This window comes from Indicator indicator, chromosome 20 (assembly GCF_027791375.1).
Source record: "Indicator indicator isolate 239-I01 chromosome 20, UM_Iind_1.1, whole genome shotgun sequence".
Classification (NCBI taxonomy): Eukaryota; Metazoa; Chordata; class Aves; order Piciformes; family Indicatoridae; genus Indicator; species Indicator indicator.
The window spans coordinates 18,781,041-18,794,685 of record NC_072029.1 but is presented as its reverse complement, the minus strand read 5'-3'; the positions used below and the strand labels follow the sequence as shown (position 1 = coordinate 18,794,685).

At 48.6% G+C, this 13,645-nt stretch overlaps 2 protein-coding genes across 2 annotated transcripts; both read left to right on the top strand.

Annotated features, from left to right (window-relative positions):
* Window positions 1–2,114: 2,114 nt before the first annotated feature.
* Window positions 2,115–3,428, top strand: LOC128973720 (zinc finger protein 501-like). The gene has a single exon (XM_054390110.1). It carries the CDS (start codon window positions 2,115–2,117, stop codon window positions 3,426–3,428), a length of 1,314 nt encoding a protein of 437 aa, XP_054246085.1.
* A 40-nt stretch (window positions 3,429–3,468) lies between these two features.
* LOC128973719 (gastrula zinc finger protein XlCGF8.2DB-like) lies at window positions 3,469–3,933 on the top strand. The gene has a single exon (XM_054390109.1). The coding sequence runs from the start codon at window positions 3,469–3,471 to the stop codon at window positions 3,931–3,933; it is 465 nt and encodes a 154-aa protein (XP_054246084.1).
* The last annotated feature ends 9,712 nt before the right edge of the window (window positions 3,934–13,645 follow it).

The window sequence follows — 13,645 nt, the reverse complement described above, 5'->3', positions numbered from 1 at the left end:
TCCCTGGGATCTGGCTCTGCCCTGGATTCAAACCCTGAGCCTGGAGGATTGTGGGGCTGGAAGCAAAGGTAGGATTTGGATCAGTGGGATCTGGATACTGGAGGGGAAAGGAAAAAAAAAAAAAAAAAGAAACGGGGAGGAAAGTAGGCAAGAATCTGTTCATTTACCCTGACCTGAACCCAGGGATTTGTAGCCTTTTGCCAAAACCCAGAGGCAATTGAAGCATTGCTGCAGGAGAGATGTTTTTGAGCAAGGGACTGGTGCAAGCATCCATGGCAAGGAGAGAGGCCACAGCCACCACAACCAGCCCATGCCTGCTCCACCTGCAGCTGCCATTCAGCAGCAGACAGACCTGACAGGAGGCTTCTTGGTGAGAGGAGGCTAAATCTGCTACTTGCTCAGGGAGTTAATGACCTTCCTCTTTCCATCCTGGGTGATGCTGAGGTGTGGCCTGCTGAATTAAAACCAGTTGCAGGTGTCACAGAGCTGCTTCCTCACCTAGGAAGGGGCTCTGAAGCCCCCAAGTCTCCCTTCTACTAGCAAACACTAGACCCAGATCCTGCTCCAAGTGGGTGTTTTGTCTCTCCTGGCTCTGTATAAATTAGCAGGTAGTTGGGAGTTGAGTTTTATTTTTGGTTCTGTTTTCCTGTGGTTACTCTGTACCAGCACAGAGAATCCACCATTGTGTCCCAGTTTCAGAGGGGATCCAGATGGGTTAGCTGGAAAACACTAGCAGTGTGACAAAATCTGAAGTAACTTTCCCCACTGTAACTGTCCTCTGAAATCTGAAATGGTTGCCCACTTCATTTCACGCTCTGACCTCTCTCCTCTGAGGAGCAGACTGCATTGTAGTTGTGTTTGGATGTCTCTACTCCAAATCTCCTATCACTTGTCCTCTGATTCATGGCATTCCCCCCCCCCCCCCCGAGTCCCCTGTACCTCCATGGCAGGCTCTCCAGGAATCCATCCTTTTAGTCACAGCCTTCCCAGCAATACAGACATTCAGGGACAGATGTGACTGACAACCCATGTCCTTGCTGGCAGCCTGCCCCATAACTGGTGGGTTTTGGCATTGATCTCCCACACGAATGTCTTCCTCCCCTCAGTCTTTCTGGCTCTTTCCCTGCTGCAGTGCACAGTCTCGACAGGAGATGTTGCTTACATCTCTACTGGCCTTGTTTTGTTTGTTTTTCGACTGGAAATACACAGCATCCAAACCCTGCATATCAGTTGAACCCTCTTGGAAAAACACTTAAGGTTTCCATGTCTCACTTCTCCAGCTGCCCACTCAAGGACACCACTGACCCATGTTCTGTACATGGAGGTCTGCCAGTACAAAGCAACACATCTCAGTTTGCAAATGGTGCCCAGTTTGGGTTTATTCTAGGTTTTTGGTTGCTGCACAGTCACTCCTTAAAAACGGGACTGATTATTACAATTACTGCAAAGTGGTTTAATTAATTAACTAACTTACTTATACTTTTTTTTTTTTTTTTGGTCAGAGGACTATTCTGATAGTAAGGCAATAGTGCAGCAATAGTGCAGCCCAAAGCCTCAGTGTCATTGCAGGAATGAGGGCATCACAGATCCCACCACTGTCAGGGGAAATGAGCCTGTTCCTGCTCTCTCTTTTCCAAGTGACCTATGTCTTCAAAGGTCTCAGGTTCAGCTGTGCGAGGGGCAGCCGAGATGCCACCCGTTGTGTTTACGTAGCAAACACAGGAAGTGGAGAAGAAACAATGGCTTAATAATTTTCCCTTTATTTTTTCAGTCCAACAATCTGAGTCCCCAGGAATGACAGGGAAGCCTCTCCGAGAGATCAGAGGAGGCAAGGAGATGGAGTTACAAACACTGTGTTTGCAAGCTGAGGTGGAAGAAGGTTGAGAAATGAGGAAGACCACACACTCCTTGTTGGCCCAGAGCTGGTGTACCACAGCAGCACCCTTTCCCCTGTGGGGGATGTCGTGCATTTGTTAGAGTACACTTCAGTCTGTGTGTCCTAATGTTTTTTGTGTCCTCCCAGACAGTCCAGCCCCACAACATTGTGGCTTTCATGTACCTGCCAGCTGCTTTGCAGCCCCACCACACGCCACTGGGTACAGGGTGCTGGTGGCATGAAGGATATTGTTAAGCATGTGGTGCTAAAGGCCCACCCGTGTCCGGAGTGTGGCAAATCCTTCAGCAAGAAGGGAAACCTGAAGAGACACCAGTGGATCCACACAGCAGGTGAGCTCTTCACCTGCAGGGAGTGTGGCAGGCACTTCACCACCCAGGGCCACCTCAGAGCCCACCAGAGCATCCACACGGGAGAGAGGCCCTTCTGCTGTGGGGAGTGTGGGCACTGCTTCCACCTGGAGATATGCCTGGCTGCCCACCAGAAGACACACAGCAAGGGTGGTCCCTACCTCTGTGCCCACTGTGGCAAGAGCCTGAGCACAAAGATCTACTTCAACATCCACATGCAGACGCACGCAGAGAAGAGGCCATTCGCCTGCACTGAGTGCGGGAAGAGCTTTGTGAAGAAGGGGACTCTCACCACCCATAGGGATATCCACAAGTGGGAGAAGTCCTTCAAATGCTCTGACTGCAGTAGGTGCTTTGGGCAAAGTGCCACGCTGCTGGCCCACCAGAAGATCCACCTCTGTGGGGGGCCTTTAATTTGTACTGAATGTGGGAAGAGCTTGAGCACCAAGAGGTATTTCAGTGTCCATCAGAGGAACCATACTAAGCAAAAGCTGCTCAAGGGACACATCAGTGATGTGCCTTTCCAGGTCATCCAAATTAAAGAAGAGCCTGAATTTACCTTCAGGTCAGAAGAGAATATGTTAGAGAATACTTCCCATGAAGGAGAAGAAGCCCAGGGGTGTGGCATGCGTAGAAACTCATCTAATCCAAAAAGCCCTCCTTGGAAAATCCAGAAGGAACTGGAAGCACCCACTCATGACACTATAGCCTGCCAGGAGCTTAACAACAAGGAAGAGCCACGAGAAAACCCAGACTATGGAAAGTTCTTCAGTCCACAGGGGAGACAGCCTAAAAAGGAAGAAGATGCTAATGTGCAGCATGAACAGGAGGTCCCTATAGCCAGTGACCAGGTGTTCCATCTGAAGGAAGAACCACAGGAAAGCATTGAGTTTGGGATGCATTCTGGGCAATCAAACCTCAGTGCTGTCCAGAGGATGCAGATTAAAGAGGAACATGGTGTGAAAGCCAACTACCAGGAGGGACAGAGCCCAGAGAAGAAGCAGAAGAAATGCTATCAGCTCAACAAAGAAGGAGTGTTGGAGAATCGGGAGAAAGCCATAGGCAAGAAAGATGCCTCAGCAAAAGGAGCTCCCAAGGGCGAACAGATATTCCCCTGTCCTGAGTGTGGGAAGAGCTTCAATCAGAAATCCAACCTGACCAGACAGGAAGATCCACACAAGTGAGGGGCCGTACAAGTGCGGCGAGTGCGGGGAGAGCTTCCACATGGGCCGCAAGCTGCGCCGCCACCAGTGCGCCCACCTGACCCAGCCCTGCACGTGCTCCGAGTGCGGGAAGGGCTTCACCCAGAAGTCGAACCTGCTGCGGCATCAGAGGATCCACACCAAGGAGGAGCCCTACCGGTGCCCAGAGTGCGAGAAGACCTTCAACCAGAAGGCCAACCTCTGCCGGCACCAAACGATCCACACCCGCATGGGGCCTTGCAAGTGCACCAAGTGTGGGAAGTGCTTCCCTCAGAAGCACCACCTGGTCACCCACCAGCTGCTCCATGCCCGGGGGGGAGCCCACAAGTGTGCCCTCTGTGGGAGGCACTACCGCGTGAAGAAGTACCTCAGGAGGCACCAGAAGATCCATGCGAGGGAAGGGACTGCTCCCTGCACGAAGCACAGGGAGGGCACCAGGACTGTCAGTGCATCCAACCGCCCGGAGCAGAGCGAAGAGAAGAGCTGAGCAGGTCTGGTGCCTGCTCGTGGGGGAGAGTCCTTTGGGAAAGGGCAGGGGTGGAAACAAACTCTGCTGGCCTCAATGTGTGCAGCATCTGGTAGTGGGGAGGTCACCCTGAGGGGACAGTGAGACTGAGTGCTGCTGGAACTTGGTCCTCTGCTGCTGTTTTCAGATTGCAGCTCTCAGAGTATCATATGGGCAGAGACAAGGCTGGAGAGCCAAGCCTCAGAGCATGGAGAGGGAGGAGTAAGAGCTTGACATTCTTTGTAAAGGTATGTTTGTGCCTCTAAGGCCTGCCAAAGCTGTGGGTGCCACAATTGCCTTGGGTGGGCAATACACAGGCAGGAGGACCAGGAAGTTGTTGTTTTATTTGAGGTTTTTTTTTATTATTATATTACTGTTTCTGAGAAAGCTGAAGGGAACCTCTTCCATATCTAGGCAAGAGTATAAACCAAGGGACAACTCTGTTCTCTCTCATCCACACCTTGATACTACTAGGCTGATGGACCTTAGTCAGCTGCATGGTCTAGATCTGTAAGAAACTACTGCCAGCCAGACCAGGATTTTAAACCTTGAATCCAAGCTCCCAGATCGTCTCACATTATGTCCCTGAAAGTAAGTTGTGCAGAATCAATGACTTTCTCCAAAGCTAGCCCAGGGGCCAGCAGATTGTACTTTGGTTTGTGTACCCACAACCCAGTTGCATGGATGTAAATGAGAATGGCTTTTCTTAGCATCAAGTTTTACATCTGATGGCTTTGTCACCACAAGTCCCAGAGTTGTCAGTTGACTTCACCAGCTTGAATGACACTGGTGATGGTTCTCTTGCTGTTACTGTGAAGCTCTTGATAGGATATGGACTTTAAAGGGCATGATTTAAGGAATTCAAACCAAGTGGCAGGAATAGATGAAACAGTTTGCAGAATTTATAGACTAAAGAACTGAAAACCATTTCCCTGTTGCCTTCCTCAGTGTAAAGGAAATTGTGCAGCTACTCAAAAGCATGGACACCTAGTTCACAAGTTTTGACTGCTCACTGCTAATGATTTTGTTTCAGTGTTCATAGTCAGATAGATCTTTATGTCGTGAAAGTCCCTGGTGGAGATGTGGAGGGAATCCACAATCCCCTGAGCCTGCAGCACTGCAGAGCAAAGATGCATGTCGGTGTTCATTTTGTTGCTGTGATATGTAGAGTTCAAGAGGCAAGTGGAAAAATGTTCCATGGTGAAATAGTAGCTGTACCTCACTGGGAATTCCCCTCCCCATCTCCAAGGCATACACCACTTCCTTCTCCCAGGACACCTTGCAGATGGCATCCTCTTGGATGCATCTGAACATCATGCAACTTGGGGCAACTACTTGCTGTAACGCTTTGACCCAAGCTGCTGGTTGTCTGCACTGCCTTCTCTGGAGAAGCTGCCTCTTTAGGCAGGGAAACTGAGGTGTGGAGAGAAGGGAAGGAGCAGGACAAGCTGTTCTTGTGCTTGTCTTTACCAGCTACTTGGCCACTATTGTGCTGAGGTGTTTTGTTGCAGTGACTCAAGCAGAAGCTGAGCACAGCTGCCAGACCCCAAAAGCACAGAGTAATTTTGGTGGTTAGACTCCCTCAGCCATTGACATAGTCAGGCCCAGGGTGTGACTTCAAACAACAAAGCAAGCTCTGATAGGTTCTGAAGGAGCCTCCTGCTGTCACCTCACCAAGTGGTTGATATGAAGCTCCCCTTAAATCCTTCTGATGTGGTGAAGGTTCATTTCTAGGACACAAAAGACAGATATACGGGGGAAAACAGTAAGTTTAGGATGTTCTAGGGGCATCTAAGGGATGCTCATATTAGAAAGAAGGCTGTGGTGAGTAGGTGATTCTCTGTAGAACTGGAAAACTGTGCTCCTTGCGAGGAATATGGCTTAGCCAAGGTAGTGAAGCAGAGCAGCCTGTTAGGCTTGCTGAGGGGCAGAGGTCCAGCAGAGCCCTTCCTTTCCATTAGCCTAATGTGGGGCCATGGAGGTTCTTACCAGCAAGAGGAACTGTTACAAAAGGTTTGCCAGCTGTGTTAATTGTGTCCCTGCACATACACAGGACAGTGAGTCAATGCCAGCAGCTTTTCTAGATAGTACTAGATCTTACACTATTGACTATGGGGAGTGTGGCTGCCCCAGCTTTAGGGTAAAATCAGGGCTCATAGTTTGTGATATCTCTCCAATAAAGTATGAATTTAAAGGGGGGGGTGGGGAGAGAAGAGAGAAAAAAATGAGATTGTTTTGTTTGTTGGTTTTCGGATTTTTTTTTCCATAAACTGTCACTGATAGAACCACTGACATTCAACCCAGAGTGCAACAGGTGAACAAGTGGCAGAGCAAGATTCATACCAAATGAATGCAGTTGTTGAAGAACCCTCAGTCACCACATGAAAACAATGCCCACAAGTTCTGGCTTTGCCTTCAGGTCCGCAGAGTAAATTTAGCATGGTCAAGCAGAAACCAATGGAGTGAAATCACAAGTTCTGTTAACAAGGAGAAATCCAAGCTCTGATGACTTCTCCTGAGTTCTGCCTCCAGCATTCAGCATGGCCTGTCTGGAGGAGAGATGGAGACAGGCTGTGTTGGGGAGAACTTGTGTGAGAGTGCCTGTTTCAGGGTTTGGTGGGACATGTTGAGCTGACTGACACCTAGCATGTTCTAGTGTGGTGGGAAGGGAAGGGTCTTTGGGGACAGAGCAAACATCTGCTCCAACATCAAGTGCTCTGAGATGTTTACTTATCCTTTGAGAACATGAGTTCCCATGAGAACTTCTTCAAGAGTCCCAGGCTGCAAGGAGCCTGGTGTCCCCACAAATGGGGAGTGAAGGAAGGAAAAAGACCAGGGTGAAAACTGCATAAGGAACAGAACACTCAGTAGCACACACTTCTACACATGCTTTATTTGTTCACTTTCAACTAGCAGTCTCCATGGGGAATGAGTATTTACTTACCACCACCACCTTAGCTACCTCTCATCCCATCCAGGGCCAAAGTGATGTAACCAGGTAGCACCAGATGGGACTGGGCTGAACTGCTTGTAGCCAAGGCACGCTTGGAGCTGCTGCCTCCCATCTCCTGACCCAAAGCACAGTCCCTCCTGTGAAAATTATTTCTTATGCTCAAACAAAGCAAAGGTAAGAGATCTCCATCAAAGGATCAAAGCTTTTGACTAGCCTTCACATGCAGGTTTTCTGAACATGGTAATGGAAAAATCTGTGCTCTCCTCTTCTAGGGTCAGTGTCAGCCTGAGAAGAAGTGCAGCCCCTGAGATGGGGTGGGTGAGGTGATGACCAAGCCTGTTTTATTCCCGTAGTTGTCTACAACCAGAGTAGCAGTCAGGACTGAAAGAGGGAGTAAAAGAAGCACTGTTCCTGCCAATTAAAGTAAATACACAGGCAAACATTGGAAATGAAAAGCAGAGGCAGAAGGGATTAATTCTTTCCAGCCAGCTGCAGTGTGGGCACTGCACTTCCCTAAAACAACCCCAGTCACCAAACCTAGGCATCCTCCAAAGAAAAGGGGCAAGCAGCATTCCCAGAGAGGACTACAGCTCCCAGGAGCCCACTGACCAGGCACTGGGCAGCCAGGAACAGGAACTAGCATGGGGGCAGCCTGCCAAGAGAGTTTGAGGCTGCTCTTTCCTACCCCTCCTAAACCTGAAGACTATTGATCTGTGGTGACAACCACACTGAGGTAGGGAGAAACCCTACCTCTAATTGTCCTCTGTGTCATGCATTTGCAGGTGTGACCAGAGTGTGTCACCAGCAAAAGGAGTGTTTGATTGCTCTGCCAAGAGAAGGAGGCATTAGATTGCTCCCAGCACCCCACTAACCCAGGGTACAGATGAGCCTCCCCACATCTGGCATGGAGACTTTGGCTCTGTGGGCTGTGCTGTCCCACAGGATCTCTCTGACCCAGCTTAGTCATGTGGAGGCCACCTCCAATGAGTACCTTCAAGGCACCTGGTCAAACCAACTTGCTGTTCACAGTGGTTTTGGGGGAAGAAGGAAGGACTTTGCCCAGAAGAATGGTTTGGTTTGGGAGGGACCTTAAAGATCATCTAGTTCCCCATGGCAAGGACACCTTTCACTTGACCAGGTTGCTCAAGGCCTCATCCAACCTGGCCTTGTACACCTCCAGGGATGGGACATCCACAACCTCCCTGGGCAGCGTGTTCCAGTGTCTCACCACACTCATTATAAAGAATTTCTTCCTAATCTCCAATCTCAATCTCTCCCAGCTGAAAGCCATTGCCCCTCATCCTATCACAACAAAGCCTTGTCAGGAGTCCATCCCCAGCTTTCTTCTAGGTCCCTTTGGGGTACCGGAAGGTCTCCCTGCTGTAAGGTCTCCCTGGAGCCTTCTCTTCTCCAGACTGAACAGCCCCAATTCTCACAGCCTGGCCCCAGAGGGGAGGTGGTCCAGCCCTCTCATCATCTTCATGACCTCCTCTGGATTGGGTCCTTCCTATGCTTGGGGCTCCAGAACTGGACCCAGGTAGGGTCTCACAACACCTTCTTTTGATGCAGCCCAGGACATGGTTGGCCTTCTGGGCTGTCCATACAGTGCTAACTTTCAGTACCCACCTGTGCTTTTGGAGCTCGAGCGTCCCCCCTAATTGTAATTACCTGCTGTGAAATGCTCCCCTTCCTTCTGTGCTTCCAGCCATAGCTGGGTTTGGTGTGTGTCCTGCACTCCATCCCCAGTGCACCCCTGCTGCTCTCCATCCTGTCCCTTAAATTAACATCCTGCCATGAACTACAGCAAAGAGCTCTGATGCCACAAAGTGATGGCAGAGGCCAAAGGAAGGGTCAGTACACCAGGATGAGCTCATATGTACTGGGCCAGCTTGTCTTGAAACCCCACATGGGCACCAGATGAGCCAAATGGGCAGTTTCACAAAATTAAGGACTGTTTTCATTTTGTACTTTTGATTTTGAAGATTTCCTTCAGCATTCCTGTTGGTTTAATTGCTGCTGCTCCTTTTTTTTTTTCCTGGATTTGTTTTGCAGGTGGTAAATTCATCAGCTTTAAGTAGGTAGACTGATAGCAGACTGTGATAATAACTATTACATGACAAGCAGGGAATTAAATCACTCACTGGAAAATAGGCCACAGTGGAAGACTGCTGCTTCCTGAAAGCTTTGTATCCTCTTAAGCTCACTTGTTTGTTTTTTTTTTTTTTTCTGTGCAAGATGTTCTTGCTCCAGTAATCTTTGCACAGCTCTGCCCTATTTCTGCAAGCTAAAGTGACAGTGAGCTGGCACCTAGGCTCACCTAGTACTCCACCTTTTCCCTGGTTAGGGGATTTTTTCTCACAGGAATTAAATGTCAGTGAGGAATACATTATCCAGTGCCCCTTTTCTAACTGATTTCCAAGCCTCTGGTGCATTGTGGTTGACTCCTGCTCAGATGGTTCCTGTTTGCAGGTGATGATGGTTTTGCTCATGAATGGGAAATGAGCAGCAGGGCAGGAAAAGAGAATGAGACCTCTCTTGGTTGTGTTCACACCTTGCATCATGAACTTCCTAAAAGTACTATTCCCCATGCCGGCCCAGTGCCATGCTTCCTGGGACATGGGAAGACCCCTTCTTAAGAATCAGGAAGTATATGTAGTGAAAAGATGCAAACCATTTTTGTTAAACAAATCCCTTCCTGGTGCACTCAGATGGTCCTCAGGCACTCCTGCTCCCTTCCCATGGTTTGCCCAAGGCCTTAGTTTTGTAATGTGATTTGTGATGACACCTGGGCTGCACATCTGGGGACCTCTCTGAGCCAGACACATGGCACAGGCCCTTTGGTGACACAATGAGAAGCTGCTTTCCAGTGCTTAGCTATCTTTCCAAGCAGCTCTCACCAACAGGTGAATTGCTGGCTCCTCCAACCTTCCTCAATCCCCATTTCTGTTCCCATCAAACAGCCAGGGGAGAGAGCAGACTTGCTCCTTCCCTCCCACAGAGGGACATTTGTTATTCAGAACCAAATATTATGTTGCCATGTTATTTAATCAAGTCTAAATTCATAGGCAGCATCTGTGCAGAAAATAAAATGTTTTGGGACAGTTTAGTCCTTTTCTTATCTGAGTGATTACTGTTATGTAAAGACTTTTCTTCCAAACACAGAGATGGAATTTCATAAGCAAAGGACCAAAATAGTGCCAAGTAGCCAACCATCTCCCCTTGATCATGCTGGATTAGTACAATTAATCTGTAGGTATTAGTGACCAGCAGGGTTTTGCCTAGAAGATGTAATATATATTTATTATTTCATATCTGATTTCCCCCAAAGAGGCAGGAAATTCTCCCATGGGCTTGTCTTTCCATCGTTGTGTTTTTGCAGATGGGGTTGTGGGATTGGGAAAATTACTGAGGGGCTGCTGATCAGAGAGGGGGGAGTTAGCAAAAGGGGGGGTGGGGATGAGAGCTCTGCTCCTTTTTTATGTCCTCTGAGAACAATGCAACTGGGAATTGTCTGCTGGATGAGCACAGAGTGGTGAAGGGTGTCAGCCAGGACCTGCTGGGGCTAGGGGGAAGGCAGCAAATCTATTCACATGCTCTTGTAGTCCCAAAGGCCAAGAGTATCCTAGGGTGCATTAAGCACAGTGCAGCCAGCAGGTCAAAGGAGGCTCTCCTCCTCCTCTGCTGCACCATATCTGGAGTATTGTGTCCAGTTCTGGTTCCCCACTTCAAGAGAGACAGGAAACTACCAGAGAGAATCCAGCAGAGACTACAAAGATGCTGAGGAGACTGGAGCATCTCTCTGACAAGGAAGGGCTGAGAGCCCTGGGGTTGTTTAGCTCAAAGACTGGGAAGGGATCTTACTAATGCTTATCAAAGGGTAGGCATCAAGAAGGTAGGGACAGACTCTTTTCAGTGGTTCCCAGTGACAGGACAAAGGATAGCGGGCACAAACTGCCATGCAGGAAGTGCCACCTGAGAACTTGAGGGTGCTGGAGCACTGGATCAGGCTGCCCAGAGGTTGTGGAGTCTCCTCTGGAGATACTCAAAATCCACCTGGATGACATCCTGTGCAACCTGCTGTGGGTCACCCTGCTTTAGCAGGTGCGTTGAACCAGATGATCCCCAGAGGCCCCTTCCAATCTCTACCATTCTGTGAAATATCTACCAGACCAAGCAGCCCAAAGGCACTTTCCAGACACTCCTAACACTGGAAGAAACCAAAGCTCAGACCTACAGAATTATTTACCTGGGGGAGAATCAGGAATCCTTATCCTTGTGTTCCTGCTCAGTTCCTGTAACAGCACCATGTGAATACCCCTTTCATTAACACAAAGCCCTTGAAGAAAGGAAAGTCCCTGACAAATATTCTTTGCTTTGGGTTTTGGAGAACATGTGCTGAATGTTTCTTGCTTTTCTTGCTGCATTATCAATTTATAAAGGAAGACACAGAAGCCTGCCTAAAGCAGCACATGTTTAACCCCATTACAGGTCAGTTAGCTCAAACACTGTTCTTACCACTCTCTCAGTTAAAGGTTGGCATAGGTGGATTTAGCTCTTGTGGGCTGATTTGTGTGCTGACCACTGGGGAAACAACCAATTACAGCTCTGGTTCTTCCCACACCTTCACAGACCTGACAGCAACTGCCAGAAGGTCCAAAGCAAAGAGAGGAAGAACCACAGAGGTAGACAGTGAACTTTCCTCCAGGTACCTATTCCAAAGCTTTTAACCTGAAAGTTTTATTGATTATTCACCACCTCTTGTAATCGAATGAGAGAACAAAGCTTTCTGTTTATTGCCCTTTTTCACATGCTCCCTAAACATGGGGATGACCCTAAATACTGCCTAAATCCAGAGTGGGAGTACTGGCAATGCAAGCTGAGATATTAGAAGGGAGCAGTGGACTTTGCTGCTTTCTGAAATGAACAAGCCATGTTCTCCCATCCCAGTGCAGGGCAGAGAGCTGCAGATTACAGCAGAACATGGAGTGTTCCATGATCAGCTTGGATAGGAACATGGAAATGAGTGTGGCAGAGGGATGAGGAGTGAGATTGAAGTTCAGCAGCCCTCGCTTATAAATACTTAACTTTGCCTCTCTGGTGCAGAGGGTGAATTGTAGGTCACAGCAAAGATAGGAATCAAAAAGGTTTAAACTGAATTTCCAAAGTACATCTGTTGGAGCTGCCTTTGTTAGAACAAGATTGTCACCTTCAGCTTTGGGTTTTTTTTTTTTTAACCAGGGGGATTTTTGCAACACAGAGGCTAGGCAAGGTTCATGCTGCTACCTTCAGACATTGTCTGTCCTCCCCTCCTTAGCATCCTCCTCCATCATCAGAGCAGAACCAGCAGTTGGATGCTTGCAGAATCTTGCCCACTTAGGACTGAGATAAATCATTCCCCAGACTCCACTGATCATGGAGGCTGCCCTAGAGGCTGCAGCCATCCATGCTGTAAATACTTGCATTCATCAGGTGAATCCTCCCAACTCCATAAGCTCATGGCAAGGTGATCCAAACATCCCTCTCACAGCCCAGCTCTGCACTCCTGTGCACTCCTTCACCACTATGAAAATCATTTCTAAGACTTTCTTAGGATTGTTGTCTCACTTGCATCAAAATCTGGGCTGCAGCAGCATTTTCCAGCCCTTGATTTAACAAGCAGTATTAGAGCAATGCAGTGCTGGAGTTCCAGGGCTGTAGCTCAGCTGAAACACCCAGAAGAATGACAAATAAAAGAGGGTTTCAGTGTCTGAACACATTGCTTGTGCTTGCCATTTTCTGCCTGACAGCACCCTCTTCTGGGTGCACCCTGCTAAACTCACATCAGCTCCTTGGTGTCAGCACCAGCAAGCAAAGGGTGGAGCCCTGGGGAGTGGATTTAAGCAGAATGCTATTAGTCTCTCCTCTTTTGTGTTTTTTTGTTTTGTTTTGGGGTTTTTGTGGGTTTTTTTGTTTGTTTGTTTGTTTCGTTGGGTTTTTTGTTTGTTTGGTTTGGGTTTTTTTTTTTTTTCAGTTTGCTTTGAAGGAGTTTGAACATCACTGCATGGTCAAGTGCAGGTCAAAGTCACAGCACCCAGTTATTTGGTGCCCACTAGCTGATGGGTGCAGCTCCCAACAGCCAGGAGCTGGCACAGACTGCAGTAAAGCCTGGCAAAGTGCTGCTCTGTGTTGGTGGAGCAGCAGGTAAATCCTGTGCTGTCCTGGTGAAGGATGACTTAACATTTTTATGTCCTCAGACCTGCCCCAGCTTTTTTGTTTGCCTGAACACAGGTGAGGAAGCACCTTTTTGCAAACCGTGGGCATATTAGGACCAGAACACCAATGTTCAACTGGCTGCACCTCCTAGTGGCACAGGCTGTGAGCTAAGATGGGAAGGAGCAGCTGAGCAGCCCAGGAATGTTGGGCAGAGCTGGGGCAACCACCATCAGCACCCACCTGGCCAGGGCTCCACAGTTCACCTCATCCAAAAATCATCCTTATCCCTCGCCCTCTGCAACAGGAAGAGCACCTCACTTGTGGTCGGGTCTCCACCTGATGTGACATAGTGCAGGTAGGTCCAGGCCTTGTTTGCATTCTAAATAACAAGGGTTTAGCTACAAACTCCATGTGGGGCTTACCTGTGTCCTGGGTTAATGCTCCCCTCTGAAGGTCAAAAGGTGAAGCTGAGGCACAATTTGCTGATTAGTTTCTTGATGATGGTCTCCCACTCATGGCTGCAGACTTTTGTGACCTTACCTTAAGAAG

Coding starts and splice junctions, on each gene's coding strand:
- LOC128973720 (XM_054390110.1), top strand. CDS start 2,115: ATGAAGGATATTGTTAAGCATGTGGTGCTAAAGGCCCACCCGTGTCCG.
- LOC128973719 (XM_054390109.1), top strand. CDS start 3,469: ATGGGCCGCAAGCTGCGCCGCCACCAGTGCGCCCACCTGACCCAGCCC.